This window comes from Pimephales promelas, chromosome 6 (genome assembly GCF_988280905.1).
Source record: "Pimephales promelas chromosome 6, fPimPro1.hap1.1, whole genome shotgun sequence".
Classification (NCBI taxonomy): domain Eukaryota; kingdom Metazoa; phylum Chordata; class Actinopteri; order Cypriniformes; family Leuciscidae; genus Pimephales; species Pimephales promelas.
The window spans coordinates 30,544,456-30,561,531 of record NC_142774.1 but is presented as its reverse complement, the minus strand read 5'-3'; the positions used below and the strand labels follow the sequence as shown (position 1 = coordinate 30,561,531).

At 35.7% G+C, this 17,076-nt stretch overlaps 2 protein-coding genes across 4 annotated transcripts in view; both read right to left on the bottom strand.

The window, feature by feature from the left end:
• The window catches only part of tbc1d1 (TBC1 (tre-2/USP6, BUB2, cdc16) domain family, member 1), a 76,049-nt gene extending 74,541 nt beyond the window's left edge, over nt 1-1,508 (bottom strand). Inside the window, exon 1 of one of the 3 annotated variants that reach the window (XM_089132380.1) lies at nt 1,426-1,508. The gene's annotated coding sequence lies outside the window, so the exon portion shown is untranslated. Of the gene's footprint in view, nt 1-736; nt 964-1,425 lie in introns of those variants that run through there. The other 2 variants (XM_039691728.2, XM_039691745.2) reach the window with 2 other exon arrangements.
• A 621-nt stretch (nt 1,509-2,129) lies between these two features.
• On the bottom strand, nt 2,130-16,357 carry pgm2 (phosphoglucomutase 2). Its single transcript, XM_039691770.2, has 13 exons — nt 16,079-16,357; nt 14,411-14,578; nt 12,773-12,964; nt 9,243-9,326; nt 8,927-9,120; nt 7,868-8,057; nt 7,683-7,780; nt 7,422-7,605; nt 5,573-5,666; nt 5,119-5,248; nt 4,834-5,023; nt 4,598-4,731; nt 2,130-3,215 (listed from the first exon to the last, which is right to left on the bottom strand). The coding sequence occupies exons 1-13, from the start codon at nt 16,151-16,153 to the stop codon at nt 3,113-3,115; spliced, it is 1,836 nt and encodes a 611-aa protein (XP_039547704.2). The 5' UTR covers nt 16,154-16,357; the 3' UTR covers nt 2,130-3,112.
• Between the last annotated feature and the right edge of the window lie 719 nt (nt 16,358-17,076).

Here is a 17,076-nt window from a genome sequence, read left to right as displayed (position 1 = left end):
TGGACTTCCCCAATTTTAAATAATTTATCCTCAACTAGTTTTGTGGTGTAGGTCCACGTATTTTATAATGTTAACTTCAAATAATACTAATAGCCTAATTCAAAGATAAGGCAGCATTGGATCTGGACGGTAAGGAGAATAACGCTGGAGTTGGAAGAGGTGTGTCGCGATTCTGTAGGTTCGTGGATGTGGCGAATCGCGATTTTGGTTTCATATTGCATATCGTTACAGCCCAAAAGTTAAGTTCTACTTAGTTATTTTGGTGAAAGTAACTCAAAAGTAATACATGAGTAATGTAACGCATTACAATTCTGGGACAGTAATATTGTAAGGTAATGAATTACTTTTAAATAACAGTAACAAGTAATACCTAATGTATTACAGTTTGGAAGTAACTTGCACAACACTGAGTATAAATAGCCAAGCATGTCTAATGAGACACAACTGCTATTTACAGAGAGGTCAGCAGAAAGTTACTCTGATGATAACAAACAAGAGATAGTAAAATGTCACCAAAATAAATAGCTAAATAAATAACAATGCAAGACAGGACAGGTCCTGGACTCATGTAGTCTACGAAATCGAGGGAGAGAGACAAGCCAAAAAAAAAAAAGATTTTGAGGACAAGGCAAGGTCATAGTCGCAGTGCAATATTGTGCTATAAGTTACTTTGAAATATTATTAATTCTATTTAGCCTATTTAATGAGCTTTATAAAGGTTGTAACTGTCACTTACCTTTACGCACGATGCACCGCCTATTTGAGGAAGTTCTTAATAACGGTCCCGTTAGTTTTTGACAATAGGCCACATAGGCTACTATAATGTCCCATCGGCAACTGATTTTCAGTTTGAACTTTGTCTAAAGTAGTCGATTAATCACCGCATCGGTCTCTCGCCATAGCATAACGCGACACCGAGTAGGCTAGTGCGAGACTAGGCTAGTGTGATTGAGGAAGTCTTCTTCTCTGACGTTTGAATGAACTTCTGACTGCGCAGATCACGGCGAGAGAAGGTCTTGCCAGCACTAAAATAATAAAATAAATAAATAAATAAACACGCTGGTTTTAATAAAGCTGCAGAGTTTGTGTTTAGTTTTTTCTTTTCTGTAGCCTAGGTTAAAAAAAATAAATCTGTAATTATTAGGCTACTCATCCTCGTGCAGTTTCCCGTATGAATTTCTTTCTTCTGAGGAACTCTAAAGGAGACGTCAAGACTTTGTGACTGTAAAAGTGAATGGTGACCTTTTTGATGTCCAACGAAGTCAGTGTCCGGTTCTGTATGCACTATCAAAGTAGGCTACCGAACAACTTAAAATGTAGCTAGGCATAATTGTGTTATAATCTATTCTTGATAAGTATTATCGTACCTAATATTATCAACACGTGAAATGTGTAATACATGTCGGCTGTAAAGCAAAAGGTTACCAAAAATGTGCCTTTATCCAGCGCCGCACCTGGGTCCACTGCTCGATTGATTTATCCCGGTGCGCGCGCTCTGTTTATGCGCGTGCCCACAGACAGCTCTTGGTCTTCGCTTAAAATGAAGTCACTCTCTTCATGTTTGTGTTACACAAACCGAAAGTAAAGACCACTACGAGCTACATACACACGCGCACGCACACTACTGTCAACTGCAGGACTATAAATAAAGAGGTGGTGTAGAGTGACCAACTAAGTTTTAAAAAAAAAACATTACACAATTATAAACTAATCTAAACTTAGCAAATACAGACTTCCCATGAATAAAATAAATATTATATTATGTCAAATATAGCCTATAAAAGTAATGCTGGTATTTTCTAACCATAATTTCTAGGCTACAAGAAATCAGAAAATAAAAAGTTACTGAAAGGCAAAACGCAAATACAAATAACAAACAACAGCAAATATAAGAGAACAAATATATAACAATATAAGGAAATGTCAAAAAACAAATCTATCAAATGTTAAAAAAGTAAAGTAAATGTTTTGAGATAAACAATACCCTCTGTTGGCCTTAAACAGATAATACATGCAATTTCCCCTTTTTAAATTTTTTTTTTTTCACAGACCTCGACAGGAAAATTACAATTTTGACTGACTGACAAAACAAGACAGTGATTGATGGATTAAAGTGTTCAAACAAAACATACATTTTTATTATTTCATTTATTTGATATAATAGATCCATTTTAAGTATTCCTAACTTTAACACAGATAAAAGACCAGTCTGTGGTTGCCGTTTGTTGAGTCAAAATGGAAGGGAAAAAAACAGCATTTTGAGTTTAAAAGTATCAAACCGATAAGCACCTGAAATGTATGAAATCACAGTACATGAAAAAGAAATCAACGGGTATTTAATGTTGTGGTTTGACTAGTCAGCCTTACATTATGTCATTGGATGACATAGATGGATAATCAACAATTAAGTTAGTATAAAGACATTTTCTGTTAAATCTCAGTCATAACCATTGCAAAAATGAGATCAGATTTGCTTTTACACAAGAAATCTTGGTTGATCACATAAACGTATCTGCTCAAGGAAAAAATGTCCTTCTGTTCAAATGTAAAACTTTCCAAACAGGTTCCCAGTCTCAACCGCACAGTTAGTTCTGAAAGTAATATCAAACTGGTTGAGTTTGACATGTAAAATGGTAATAAATGTATCATAAAAAACAATTACAGACCACTTAATGTAGATGATGGAATGATAATTTAATGGAATCATGTAAAAGTGGCAAACTCTGCTCTTTCAAAGTAAGGTTTTGCAGTATGGAATCATTTCTGTCAATCAACTCAACTAATATATCTGCTGACATAAATAATCTTTATATTAGTTCAAGCACACTTTAGTTGTATTAGTGTATTCATAGTTCAATACTGTAGGTCAACAAAGACAAATGAAAAAAAAAAGTCATATATTATTTTATCCCATAACAGATTAGAAAAATGTGAGTTGTGAAAAATGTAAATGCAAAAGGCAATAGTTCGGTTCATGTGGCACCCGCTTTGATCTACATAATGAGAAAATCTCCTTAGATTAAGACTCAGAATATTTAATAATAGTGGTTATAGGTTAAGACTAACAGCAGAATGATATGAATATCTTTGTAATCCTGTTTGATTGTGTCTCTCACTGTGGTCGAGGAGTCAAGCCGTTTTTCTCAGGTTGGTAGAAGTGTTCCACAATGGCATCAACCAAATTATCCAATTCAGTTTTCAACTGGTTAAGATCACTAGAGAAAAGAAACACAGAAAACCTGTTTAAACTTTATGAGTTATTCAAGTGGCATGTGCCATTTCTAAATTATTTAGCAAGTGCCAAGACTATGAGTATGTCCATACTGAGCTCACTATTCTTGCAGAGTACAGTGCATACGAAGAGTTCAGATGCAAAAGCCTCTAAGTGCCATTTGAAATTTTCTTCTAGAATGATCATTTTTATCAAGCTTGTATATTTAAGTTCAGTGATTTCACTTAAATGGCAATGATAATTACCTATTAATTGTTGTTTAAGTGAAATTACTGAAGACGAAAATTTCAAATGGCATTTAGAGACTTTTGCATCTGAACTCTTCATAGATCACGTGCAAATAAGCAGAATTATTTTTATTCAAATAATACAATGATGACCAACTACTACCTTACAAAATATCTTAATAAAATACGCTGTATGCGACAATAGAAAACTACTGTGGGGAATGTTTATCAAATCATAAGATTAAAAATATTAGCATATTTTAATATACAATAATACATAATTATTATTATAATGTAGTAATTTTGAATAATAATAACAATTCTATCAATATATTTTATATAATACATAATTAATAATAATTATACTATTCTATAACTAAATTAATAGATAATTATATGTAATATATTATTATTGTTGCATTATAAAATATATTTATTAATTTATAAAAATTAAACAAATTACAAAAGAATATTACTATTGCCATACTATTGTATTGTAAAATTAAAACAGTTTTTTTACTATAATAAATGATATATAATACATATTTAATAATACCTATTTTTTTTATAACTGAAGTAATATAAAATTATATGTAATATATTACTCTTATTATTGTACAGTCATATTGCATAATCATAGTAGCATTATATACTGTACAGAATAATAATTAATCTAGCTATATAAATAATACATAATGGTAATTCTATATAACTAAAGTATATTGTTATTATATATATATATATATATATAAAATTTATTTCTAAATAATTAATTCATAATTAAAAAACTAATAATACCATAATATAATCTTAATATAATAATAATTCTAACAATATATTTATACAATACATAATTAATAATAATCATACTATTCCATAACTAAATTTAAAGATAATTATATGTAATATATAGAAAAAATATATACATATAGAAATTATATGTAATCAATAATTTAGTATTATTTAAAATTTTCTAAAAAAAAAAAAAAAAAGTAATCATCAAAATGTATAATCATCAAAATGTCATCAAAAATCTATTGCAATAATGATATTGTACGGTACCATACTTTTTTTTTTAAATTAATAATAATTTTTTTTTTTTTGGGCCTATATAGTGTGAAATGGTAACACTCAAAACCTGTTTCCTGGTGCAGCACAGAGTTCAGTGTAATATTTGATTTTAGGCTCTGTGCCGCTGGTCCTCATTGTAGCCACGCCCCCATTAGCAAAAGTGAAGGTAATCATCTGACTGCTTTTACTGGTGGGCAGAACCTGTGAGTAATAGTAAGAGACACACAAATAGAAGATACAGGATAAGAAACAATTAAATGAGATCAGCTATGAAAATAATTCTAATCATTATGGGCAACGCACAGCCTGGTTGTCGGGCTGGTGGCTGTCATAGCCAGTCGTAAGGTCTCTCACGGCTGTGATGGCAAAGCCCCCACACTCTTTAGGGTACGAATTCTCCCCGTCGTAGTTCCGAAGACGCTCAAACAACCGCTTTATAGTGTCTTGGTTGTGGCAGATAAAGTAGGAATTCTTGGTAATGTGGTAACCATACCTGAAATCAGTGAGAGACATTGTGAAAATAAGGATTAAGAAGAAGATACAAGAAAATTTATTAGAGATATCAATGCTAAAGTTTTTGTTACATACTCCTCATAAATGGATCTGAGTTGATAGGACAGACTTTTATTTTTAGAAGCCAGGTAAGAGACAAACTCGCCAGCAATGGCAGCCGCACTCACACCATCTTTGTCCAAAACTGCAGTACAACACATGTAACCTACAACAACAATGCAACCAAAGAAAAACGTTAAAGGCTTTTGAGGTAACGCACCACTGTGTATTTAAAAAATAGTCCAACTAAGAGTGACGGAGAACCATCTCATGTAAACAATATCACGAACCATCTCATCATGACAAAAAAAAAGGTTACAGACGCGACTGCAGCTTTAAGACAGCTCTAGTGTCTTGAACTTGACTGCAGCTTTAAGACAGCTCTAGTGTCTTGAACTTTTGATTATTGGGTTACTAAGCCAGAATGTTACCAGAACTTGCTTAAATTTGCAAGGTTTTAGTGACTCGTGGTGTGTGGATGTGAGTGTACCAATAGCTTCTTCAAAGGCAAACAGAACAGTTTTTCCCTGGTCCATGAGATCTCTGGCTCTGTTTCCCATCCATTTAAAGCCTGTTAGAGTCTCCTACATAAGAGACATGCAGAGATTAAGCAAACAAAAAAAAAAAAAACATGATATTGTACAATGCATTTTATGTGAGATCACATTCGCAAAAAAGAGCCAAACAAATACTTTAGAAGTGAGCATTAATAGAAAGATTTATGGCAGCAGCTATTTGCAATAAGTGCGAATAACTACTAGATTCTATTTGCACTAAGTGAAAATAGCAGCATTTTCTTAGCGATATGCTAATTAGACTAAGTGACAATGATGATAGATTCTATTTACACTAAAATAGCAGTATTTTCATTGCAATTAGTCTAAAAAGTAGTTAGATGCTATTTATAAATAGTGGCAGATACTATTTGCACCTCAGTGTTGTTGTACATTAAACAGTATGCAATAAAAACCATGTAAATTATTATATTTGTTAATATTATTAAATGGATACCGCCTTTTTTGGGAAAATAAAGCCCTTACACCTACCCCTACCCCTGACCGATAAACACTTTATTATTAAACACACGTTAGACACTTTATTTACACTTTTCGGATATTTTATTTATTTTCTTTTAAAAGAAATGCTTTTCCTGTCTGATATGTAATGGGAAAAGGGAGTAGAGCGAGTCCGGCAAAGGCGGATTCGAATTTGGATCGATTTGAGTCAAAACTTTCTGCCATGTGCCTTACCCTACACTATTGCTACTGTTGACAAGTGAGCGTCTTCCTTACTTTTGTTTGGCCCAACCAGACATCAGTGGGCAGAGATAGTGTAAAAATAGTCTCTCCAAATAGAGTGCCGAAGTTACGACATAACTTTGTAGGCCAAAACGCGGAAGTGAGTTAGCATTTTAGCACTCCCGGTTCCCTCGCTCTAAAGTCTATGGGATTTTTGAACAGGTTTTTGCTAAATCGCCTGTAATAAAGTCTGTGGTTATCAAAGCCTCCAAATATTTCGTTTTGATCTATGACATAAAACACACACTAGTTATAACCTGCTTGTGGTTTTTTAAACTTAATCGTATCTGCTTGTGTTTTTTTAAAAAAACTTTATATAGGCTTCATTTTGTATTAACTTGTATAGATAATCTTGACAGACAAAATGTTTAAGGGTCACAACTCTTTGTTAAACACAGATCTTATTTTTTTGCGATTTCCCAAAAGTCTATGGGGAAGATTCATAGCTTTTTGATCGAGGGAACCCATGTGCCGATAGCTTCCAAGTTGTCCTACAATGTGACGTCATCACTTCGGCACTCTATAAGGCGGTGATTATAGAAATTATAGTCTTTATAGAACTGATAATAGAAATTTTCTTGACTATGTTACTTTTCCAGGCCTAAAAATCACACTTTTGAAATTCCATGATATTTCTAAGGCTGCGGCAACGCACACTCTTATTGACCCATAGAACAAACAATTTGTCAATTTGCAACTAAATTCAATTTATAATTTAGCAACATTTTCCGTGGGATAGAGCAGTGGTTCTCAACCGAGGGTCCGGGGCCCACTAGGGGGAAAAAATTCTTTAAATGTAGTTAGTTATACAAACATAACCTTAATTAAAATGTAAAAAAAAAAAAAAAAACGATTAAACCTCTATCAAACTTTTGAGTATATTTATTTTGATTACAATAGAAGTAGCAGAGGTATACATCAGCTTAGTTAGGAAAAAATGGTCTTGGTCTTAAAAGGTTGAGAACCACTGTGATTGAGGCACCACGAAACGAAGGAATCCCTTATTATATTACTCATTATATGGGCAAAAAGCAGAGGTACCTCAAAGTGGAAGCCCTCTTTCACGGCAATGGCACGGAGGATTTTTGAGGAGACAGTGCTGGATAGCATGTATACATCCTTAATGGAGGCTTTTCCCTCTCCTTTCTGCTGCTTCCAGCATTGGAAAATCCACCAGCCGAGCAAAGCACCCAACTCATTCCCAGAGAATACCCTCCACTGCCCACTACAAAAAGAATGATTGCTGTTCATAAAATGACACACTAAATGAAAATCAACGCAAAATGCCAAAATAACACTGACCTTTTCTGCTTCTCTGCAATAGCTAGTCGGTCAGCATCGGGGTCATTTGCCAGAATAACAGTTGCTCCCACTTTATCTGCAAGTGCGAAGGACAGCGTCTACGTACACAAACACAAACACATACAGATTACTGTCCATCTGGCATCAAGAGCACATTTTTTACAGCACAAGTGTATGTGTTGTACCAGGACTCCCTCTCCCTCCTCAGGGTTGGGGTATTTGACAGTGGGGAACTCCGGGTCAGGATCTTTCTGCTCTTCCACAGCATATGGAGGTTGAAGGTCAAAAGCCTTAAAAGCAGCCTGGACAAAAAAATGTCCCACTCCATGAACTGATGTATGGACAATCTTCACTTCTGTATTCTTATTCAGCTCCCTGTGAGGACGAGAGAGGTGTAAAAAGCAGACTGATTAATTATTAGGACTGGGTACTGGCACTAATGAAACTGTAATTTGCAAGCAATCACATCAGTATTGCATGGAACAAGCTGATTGGTATTTGCTGATCCTGCAGCCATTGAGATTGCTTGCTCAACATGTAAATAGCCTGGTTCATTGTTTGCTACATGCTAGTCCTGCAGTGCTATCAGAGTTAATCTGAAACCCTCCTCCTCCTCCTCTAGCTCCACCTGCATAGATCTGCTACGGGATTTATAGCAGCAGCAGGATATCTTACATGCTCACAGCAGTGTGTCTGTGCATCTATTAGCAGTAGCAAGTCCATACTTGCTCTGAAGAAGCAGTAGCGCAGCAGATCTTGTTCACCAAGACCAGATACATTAGCATAGCCATATGCTAAATGGCTATAAATAACATGCTAAAACTATTCAGAGAGTTGTAAGGATTGATATTTGATCTTTTCAGTTTGCACATTACTTTCAATATATTTAAAAAAAAAACATTCTAAACTATTCCGAGAGTTGTAATGATTGATATTTGATCTTTGCATATCACTTTCAATATTTCAAAAAAACATTCAAATATATAAAATATTAAAAAAAAAATCCAAAAAATAAATAACAAAAAACATATAGTTGATTTTTAAAAATAAAAGGCATGTTCAAAGGCATAATTTCATAATCATAAATACAGTTTACTTTACACATTCATTGATAAATCCAAAGTTTAAACTAAAGTATTACTCTTGGGATTTATGAGGATTAATATTAGATGGTTCAAATGAAATTGAATAAATCAACTTTTTGACCCAGTCCTAATTCTTCAGACATATCTTTGTGAGTGTACCTGTAATAGCAGTGCTGCTGTATGGTTTGGCAGTATTCTCCGTGTATGTCCTGGTATGGGTCATTGAGAAGGGAACTCTGAAGAGCTTTATCTGTGTCCCATGATTCAGGCCACGGCTCAAGGTTTTGTTCAATAGCTGCAGCAATGCCCTTATCATGAGGAGGAATGATCTGAGCTCCATTTGCCCAGTACACCTTTAACAAACACACACAACATTGAAAAATTGACCATACCAAGAAGTCTAATTAAAACAAGCTCAAAATAGTTTCTTCTAAATCAAACATCTAGCATATTTAGCTGGAGGGGTGTATGATACCTTATATCCATTATCTTGTTTGGGATTGTGGGAGGCTGTTACCATGACACCAGCACACAGTTTTAGATGTGACACAGTAAAAGGCTGAGAAAGAAAAGGAAGATTATTATTATTATTATTTTTAATTTACACTTCTTTTAAAGACATTAATACATCTTTTGAACGGTAGTCTCTTATGCTCACCAAGCCTCCATTTATTTGATAAAAAAATACAGTAAAATTAGTAATGTTGTGAAATATTATTACAATTTTAAAGTAGCCGTTTTCTATTTCAATATGTATTTTAAATGTTTTGGAATAAAATGTAATTTATTCACATTTTCTTATTATTATCAAAGTTAAAAACAGTTGATTAAAGCAATAAACCCCCAAGAAACTGTGGATTACAGTGATTTCAGAACAGTTCAATTCCTCTTGTTGCCCGGTGAATTGAATATATTTATGTCTCAACCATAAGGCGTCTCCAAAAGCGTTTCTGAGAATTTGGCAGTACACCCAACCGGCCTCACAACCGCAGACCACGTGTAACCAACACTAGCCCGGGACCTCCACATCCAGCATCTTCAACTCCAAGATCGTCTGAGACCAGTCACATGGACAGCTGCTGCAACAATTGGTTTGCATAACCAAAGAATTTCTACACAAACTGTCAGAAACCAACTCATGTCCTCACCGGGATCTCGACTTAACTGCAGTTCTTCGTCGTAACTGACTTGAGTAGGAAAATGCTCACATTCGATGGTGTCTGGCACTTTGGAGAGGTGTTCCTTTCACGGATGAATCCCGATTTTCACTGTACTGGGCAGATGGCAGACAGCGTGTATGGCGTCGTGTGGGCGAGCGTCGAGTGGCCCATGGTGGCGGTGGGGTTATGTTATGGACAACGAACACAGGTGCATTTTATTGATGGCATTTTGAATAAACAGAGATACCGAGATCCTAAAGCCAATTGTTGTGGCCATTCATCCAAAATACTGACATGTACCTGGCTGTCGGACCCATAGATATCTATATAAAGGCTAGATGTGTCACGGCGGAGAATTTATCATCATCACCGGCGGCCATCTTGTCACAGGCAGGCTTTCTGGCGGGCTCTGTGGTTTCTGATGTAAGAAACACTCTTATCTCATTGAAATCTTGACGGATTTACAAACGGTTTGGTTTCTTACAAACGTTATTAACGTGGCTATAATTCTGGATGATTATTTATTTATACACGTATTATTCATAAGTATACAGTATCATAACTACATCTCTGCCGTTTATAACAAACCAGACCCTTTGAAAATCGGTTGAAAATTGAGCAAGTTACGGTGATTTAAAAAGTACATGCACCATCAAAACAATGAGCGAGCTGCCTGTGACAAGATGGCCGCCAGGTGCTGACGTCGACCTCCATTGGCCAGCAGCGCGGACGACACATCTAGCCTTTATATACATATCTATGGTCGGACCCCTCTGACAACTCAGCAATGGTGCTGACTTATGATTTTGCACATGGTTTGTCTTTAAGCACATTAAAAACACCATGAATTAATATATCATTTTTAAATGTATAACTAATCAATAATAAGTATATAAATAACATTTAAGAACTTGATTTTCACCACTGAGGGTCTTTAAGGGGATTAATTTCTTACTTGCAATTTCTAGAGTAACACAAGTATGTATCATGTAACTTTTAAAAGTAACACTACCTTAAAAAGTAGTTGCCTAAAATTGTAGAACAAACATGTGCTCTGAGCATGCAAGGCTCACATGATAATGGTGTGGCAGATCTCCGACTGTTCCAGAATTTGTACACAGACCCACGCAAGGCTGATAATTGAGAACATGACATTTAGATTCCCCCGTGGCCACCAAAAGATGAGGAATATGTCAACTTACAGTAGATGACATAACTGTTTCCCTCTTGAGTTTAAGACATATGACATACTTGATTTTTTGAAATCAGTGTTTTTGTGGACTAATACTCTACATTTTACATAACAGGGACTGAAATGTTTTTGGACTAGAGGACACAGAGTGAGAGAAAGCTGTTTGAGGGCTCAAAGTGAAAGGTTGAGAGAGTGATAAGAGAATGAGTGAGAGTGTGTCCGTGTGCTCATGGGAACAGAAAAGTTGATGATTGTTGAAGAATCTTCATGAACCCTTCCAGACTCTTGTGCAACAATCTCACAGTCTTTTCACGTGCAATTGTGTGTATCTGTATTCTTTCTCATGCGTTCGGTTTTGATTTGTAATTAGTTGTTTGTAAATTTTCAAAAAGATATTTGAACATAATCACAAACTGCATTTGACAACACTTCTAAATACTTAAAAAAATGTTTACAAAGTCACAGTGTTACTACTTCATATGTTTGAATATGATCCATAGAAGCATCTTGGAATAGCATGCAAATAAGTATGGCAACCATTCAGTACCGTGGTACCACTGTGATACCATTATTGAACCATGGCATCAGCAAGTAAAGAAAAGTAATAGATTTTTGTATATACAAAATTGTTATATTTTGATATATTTTTACTAAAAAAGTAAAAGGTAAAAAGGTAAAAGGTGGTAAATGGTAGTGGAACATGTCACAGTCAATATGCTATTATGCTGATTTGGTCCTCAAGAAATATTTCTTCTTATTACCAATGTTAAAAATAGTTGTGCTGCTTGATTTAAGCAATAAACCCCAAGAAGCTGTGGTTTACAGTGATTTTAAACAGCTAAGGGGTATTGTTCACTCTCAGAAAAAAAAATGTGCAAAAATAAATGTATCTTTAAGGGTACAACAGCTTGTCATTGGGGCATTACCCTTAAAAGGACAACTTTAGACCTTTGGACAGAGATGTCCTTTGAATGGTACTGCCCCAATGATAAGTCGTTGCACCCCTAAAAGGGACATTGCAGAGCGCCGTATTCATTTCTTTGAAAGTGAGTGGGTGCTAATCAAGCGGCAACATTCTAATCTGAAAAATGAAGCCTACCCGGAAGTGCGAAAAACTGCAATACATCTAAAATCCGCTAGAGGGAGGTCCCAAAAGGGAGCAAATATCCATAGATCCCATGTTAAAATGTCTGTTTTCATAGTATAAATTCATGCTTTTACAAGTTGGTCCCATGGACTTTTATTGTATTTTTCGATAAGTTCCGAGTGCCTGACAACTGTGAGTGGGGTGAATTTTTTCTAACTAGTTAGTTTAGATCGTATTTAGATATAAAATGTATGACAAATAAGGGTATGTCAAACTTTGATTGACAGCTGATAACGGTCGGTGCCGAGTGGAATTTGACGTCTCAGCCATTATCTGATACAACACATCATACCACCTCTGTATCCTTTCTGAACATTTGTATTTTGTATTTCTCAAGATTTTCCAATATGGCGCCGCCCATACCCCCCCATAAACAGCCTCAAAACTGTTCTTCAGAAAGTCTATGGGTGACGTCACAGACGCTTTGTCCATATTTTTTACAGTCTATGGTGCTAATGTGTCATGCAATGCGACAGCGTAAGTCAGTGTAGCAGGTTCATACGCACCACGTATGGAGTGGGTGTGATGTCACGAAAGAGGTAGACTGGGACTCCTCGACTGATGAAGACAGAAGCAGCGAGGCAGCCGAATCTTTTACTGCTGCCGCCACTAGGGGGGTGAGCTCGAGCATCGAAACCAATCACCACACCCCTTTCCTTCAGATCTGAAAAACACTGCTCAAGGTACGCACAGAAACCCTACCAGAAGCAAAAGAGTGCAATTAATATAAATTAATTAATTGATATTATTTAATTAATATCAATAAATAATATTTAGTGTTATTTATGGAAGCTTGTTTCCGCCACAGAATGAAAAATAAAAAAGGTAACTATATAGTCACAATTGTAAGTTGTAAAGTCAGAATTGTGTGATATTAACTCGAAATTCTGACTTTTTTTCCCCTCCCAATTCTGTATTCTTTTCTCGCTTATATTGTGGGGAAAAAAATCAGAATTGCAAGTTTATATCTCACAATTTTGACTTTTTTTCTCACAATTTAAAAATAAACTAAAGACCCACCTATTTTTAACTGCATTTTCTTAAAATATATTTTGCTTTTGTTGTTAACTGACTGTTCTTAAGTGTGTTGTCTTAATTCTCTCATTGCATGTTTTTATATCTATTCTTATTGCTTTTATCTGTACACTTGTAGCACTTTGAGATATGTTCATCATGTGTAAAGTGCATTACAAATAAAATGTATTATTATTATTATTATTAATTGAAAGTTTATATCTCACAATTTCAAAATATGACTGAGAAAAGAAGTCAGAAATGTGATTTATAAAAGTCAGAATTGCAAGATATAAATTCGCAATTGTGAGAAAAAAAGAATATAAAATAAGAGTTAAAATCTCACAATTCTGACTTTATAAGTCGCAATTGTGATTTTTCATCTCGCAAATAGGAGAAAAAAAAACATCTGAATTCAGAGTTTAAATCTTACAATTCTGACTTTATAACTCACAATTGCGACTTTATATCTTGCAAATCGGAGAGAAAAAAAGTCTAAATTCCGAGATTTAAACTCGTAATTGTGAAATAAAAAGTCGCAATTATAATTTAAAATGTTTTATTCTGTGGTGGAAACAAGTTTCCATAGTTATTCGTCTAATTTTCATGGGCAAAATGTGTCCATTTCAAAAGGAATTCATGTGATCAGGAATTTCGCAATTTTCACACAATTGGGTCAATGGGTTTCATCACATTGACCAACAGAAAGCTACTTGGTTTGAAAGTGACTTCGGTGTCAGATGTGCTTCATACAAAATTTCACATAATTTCACACCTTAAGGTCATAATGAAACTGAAGTAATGACCAATCTTTTTTTCCATTTTATGGTTAACTGGAAAAATATGTAGGGTAGGGACTTGGTTCCATGCATAAGCTGTTGATTAGATCTTGAGATGTGTGGCTGAAAAGTCGAGGCAGATTAACGTGAGTTTGCCGAACCGGGGTTTAAGTGGAGTAAATGATTGGAGAAGTCTTGCATACGTCACCCTAAAGAAGTCTGTCGTTCTGTGTGGAACCAAGAGCACTAGTCTTTTTGATCTGATGCCATAGCTAAGGATCTCCTGTATAGTTTTGATGATTCCGAGTGACAAGATAATAGGTAGGAAGATGACATGGGAAGCTACGTCACCTGAGTGGTCTGTATAATGGTGAGGTCATTCATGCAGGACACTCCAGGTCCCATGGCGGCTCTCAGTCCTGCTGTGCCAAACTCCATTCGGGCCCCGAAACACCTCTGCAGTTCTGACATGGCTTTATCTTTAACCATAGACCGCACGGCAGCAGCCGTCTTTGGATTCTGCAAACACACACAAAAAAATTAATCTGTCAACTTTAAATATAAAAAGAAAATCTTTCAAATAATGTGCACTCATGAAATTGTTCCAGTAAAGTTGACGTTCTTCATCTTCTGTATGAAGAAAGTAAATGAGGTAAATTTTGTTTTTTTGTTAACTTTGCATATTATCTAGAAGTTACGATAAAAAAGGAATGGGGGGAAGAAAGGAGAGTCTTTGTCTCTAGGCACTTTGTCCTTATGATTTGGATTAGTGCAGTGTGTGTGTGTGTGTGTGTGTGTGTGTGTGTGTGAGACAATATGCGTTCACGCTCCTGATAATTGAGACCATGTGAGGATGCAAAGTGAAGGGCTGTGATCCCTTCCGGACTGCAAAGACACTTATGATGACCTCTCTGAGCAGCACATAGGCATATACAATCATTTTGGTGACTACACTGCCAATATACTTCAATTAATCATATAGTGATCTACCTATTGTGGATTCAAAATGCTCTGTTACATTTGTTGCACTGAAAAAGAGAATGAAACCTGAACATCCAATTTTAAACTAATCCATGACCATAACCTTCTGAGTATAACCTTTAACCATGTTTCATGTGACCCAGTTAAGCACACGACTCCAATTACTGTAATTACATTAAACTGTTTCAATTTATAGAACTGTCCATTGCCAATATTTTACATTCCATTTAATATCAGGGCAAATGAAAAATATCTACCTCACAATGAACACATTAACAATATGATGTGTGCACTTGTTTTTGAAGTTCAGGCAGGTCATGTGTTTTTGTACTAAATGTTTCAGACACACTTGCCCAACTCCAAAACATTCTTGATGAGAAATTACAGATTAGATCTTTATCATCTCAAAATGTTTTTCTTGAGGTAAAATGGATTATATAATGAATCTCTTCATTCTCAGATTTTTCTTCGGAGAAATAGCCTCTACCTCAGTGATCTCATGCGTCTCCTTCAGAATGTTAGAACAATCTGTGAACTGCTCAGATTTGCCAAGATACCAAAGTTTGCAATCAAAAGACAAATTTCAATATGAAAAGAAAAACAACCTTTTGAACAGTAGAGTACTGTATATTAATTGTGTATTATTTTTATAGTTAACTCTATACTCTGATTTGGCTTTTTTTTTTATGTATCCAAAGGAATTTTAGGAGAAGCGTCTTGGACAAAAGCAAATCAAAGTCTCCTGAACAACCTCTGTGCAAAGTATTTTAATAGAATTAGAATCCATATTCATGGCATATCAAAAAGAAACTGACCAAAACGCAATTCAGACGACATCATTTTGAGTAAGCTAGTTAGTAAGAAAAAATAAACTTCCTGTAAAAAGCATGTTTACAGAAAAGTGGCATTCTAGTGGATAACTGCCACATTCTGGATGTTCCTCTTCGCTGAGCTTTTATTGCGCCACTCAAAAGGGGGGTTTGGTTTTGTCAGACCTCACATACTTAAAGCTACATAACAGCAGGTGTATGGTCTTACCTTGTCATACTGTAACCACTGCGTGACAGCCTGGTCCAGGCGACTGTCTCCTGTGCTTTCCAGGCCGTTCTCCATTTTTATCTACTTCGGAACTAAATTGTAATTTAAACAACAATGAGAGATTCAAATTGTGCTCTGTAACACTGGCATATGAATGGTGTCGGTCGCTCTGCGTGAATTTAACGATACCGTGACCAGTGACTGAAGCTGTCGGATCATAAATACTGTGTATTAGCTATGTCCGTATTGCTGAGTGAATGAAACGAAGTGGGCGGGGTTTTGGAAGAGGCGGGCACGTGATTCGCTCATTCTATTGCGTATGCTATCCGCTCATTGGTGGAGCACCTTTACCAACCTGTCCCCCAAGTTTGGTGCTCACAGCCTTTTTTTACAGTCTATCCACTGGCTGCAGAACAAATGGGTGGAGCTTACACCCATAGCTTACACCTAGCTCCTCCTCGTTTGAGCACTCCTGCGAGGAGCCAGCACAAACACCACTCCCTCGCCACCTAGTGGCTATTAACGTAATGAAGCTCAACATACAATGAAGGCTAATTTAAGATTAGGGGGCCGTTCACAGAAAATACAAGACGCTGGACAAAAGTATTCGAATGCAGAGGCAACATGCTGCTGGGGCTTGATGCTGATTCCATCCAAAATTGCATACTCAGGAGTATACATTAAACTACAGATGAGATGTACAAAGTACTTCAGTGAATATAGTCTGGTTCCCCCCCCCCCCCATGTAGTCAGATAAATCCTCTCCCATGACCTTATGGAATAAATTGTCCACTGAATACATGCTTTAGAATCTCACCAGAACAATGATAGACATACTGCTACATAGCTGGAAGTGTGTTCATACTCATTACAGCTTAATGTTAGCTACAGACATTAGTTAATGCTACAGGGAAAAACTTAACAGTGGATCACGAACACCTATGCCGTGGTCAAATTTAAGCTAAAGATAAACAAGGGGTTAACACTCTTGCAAACCT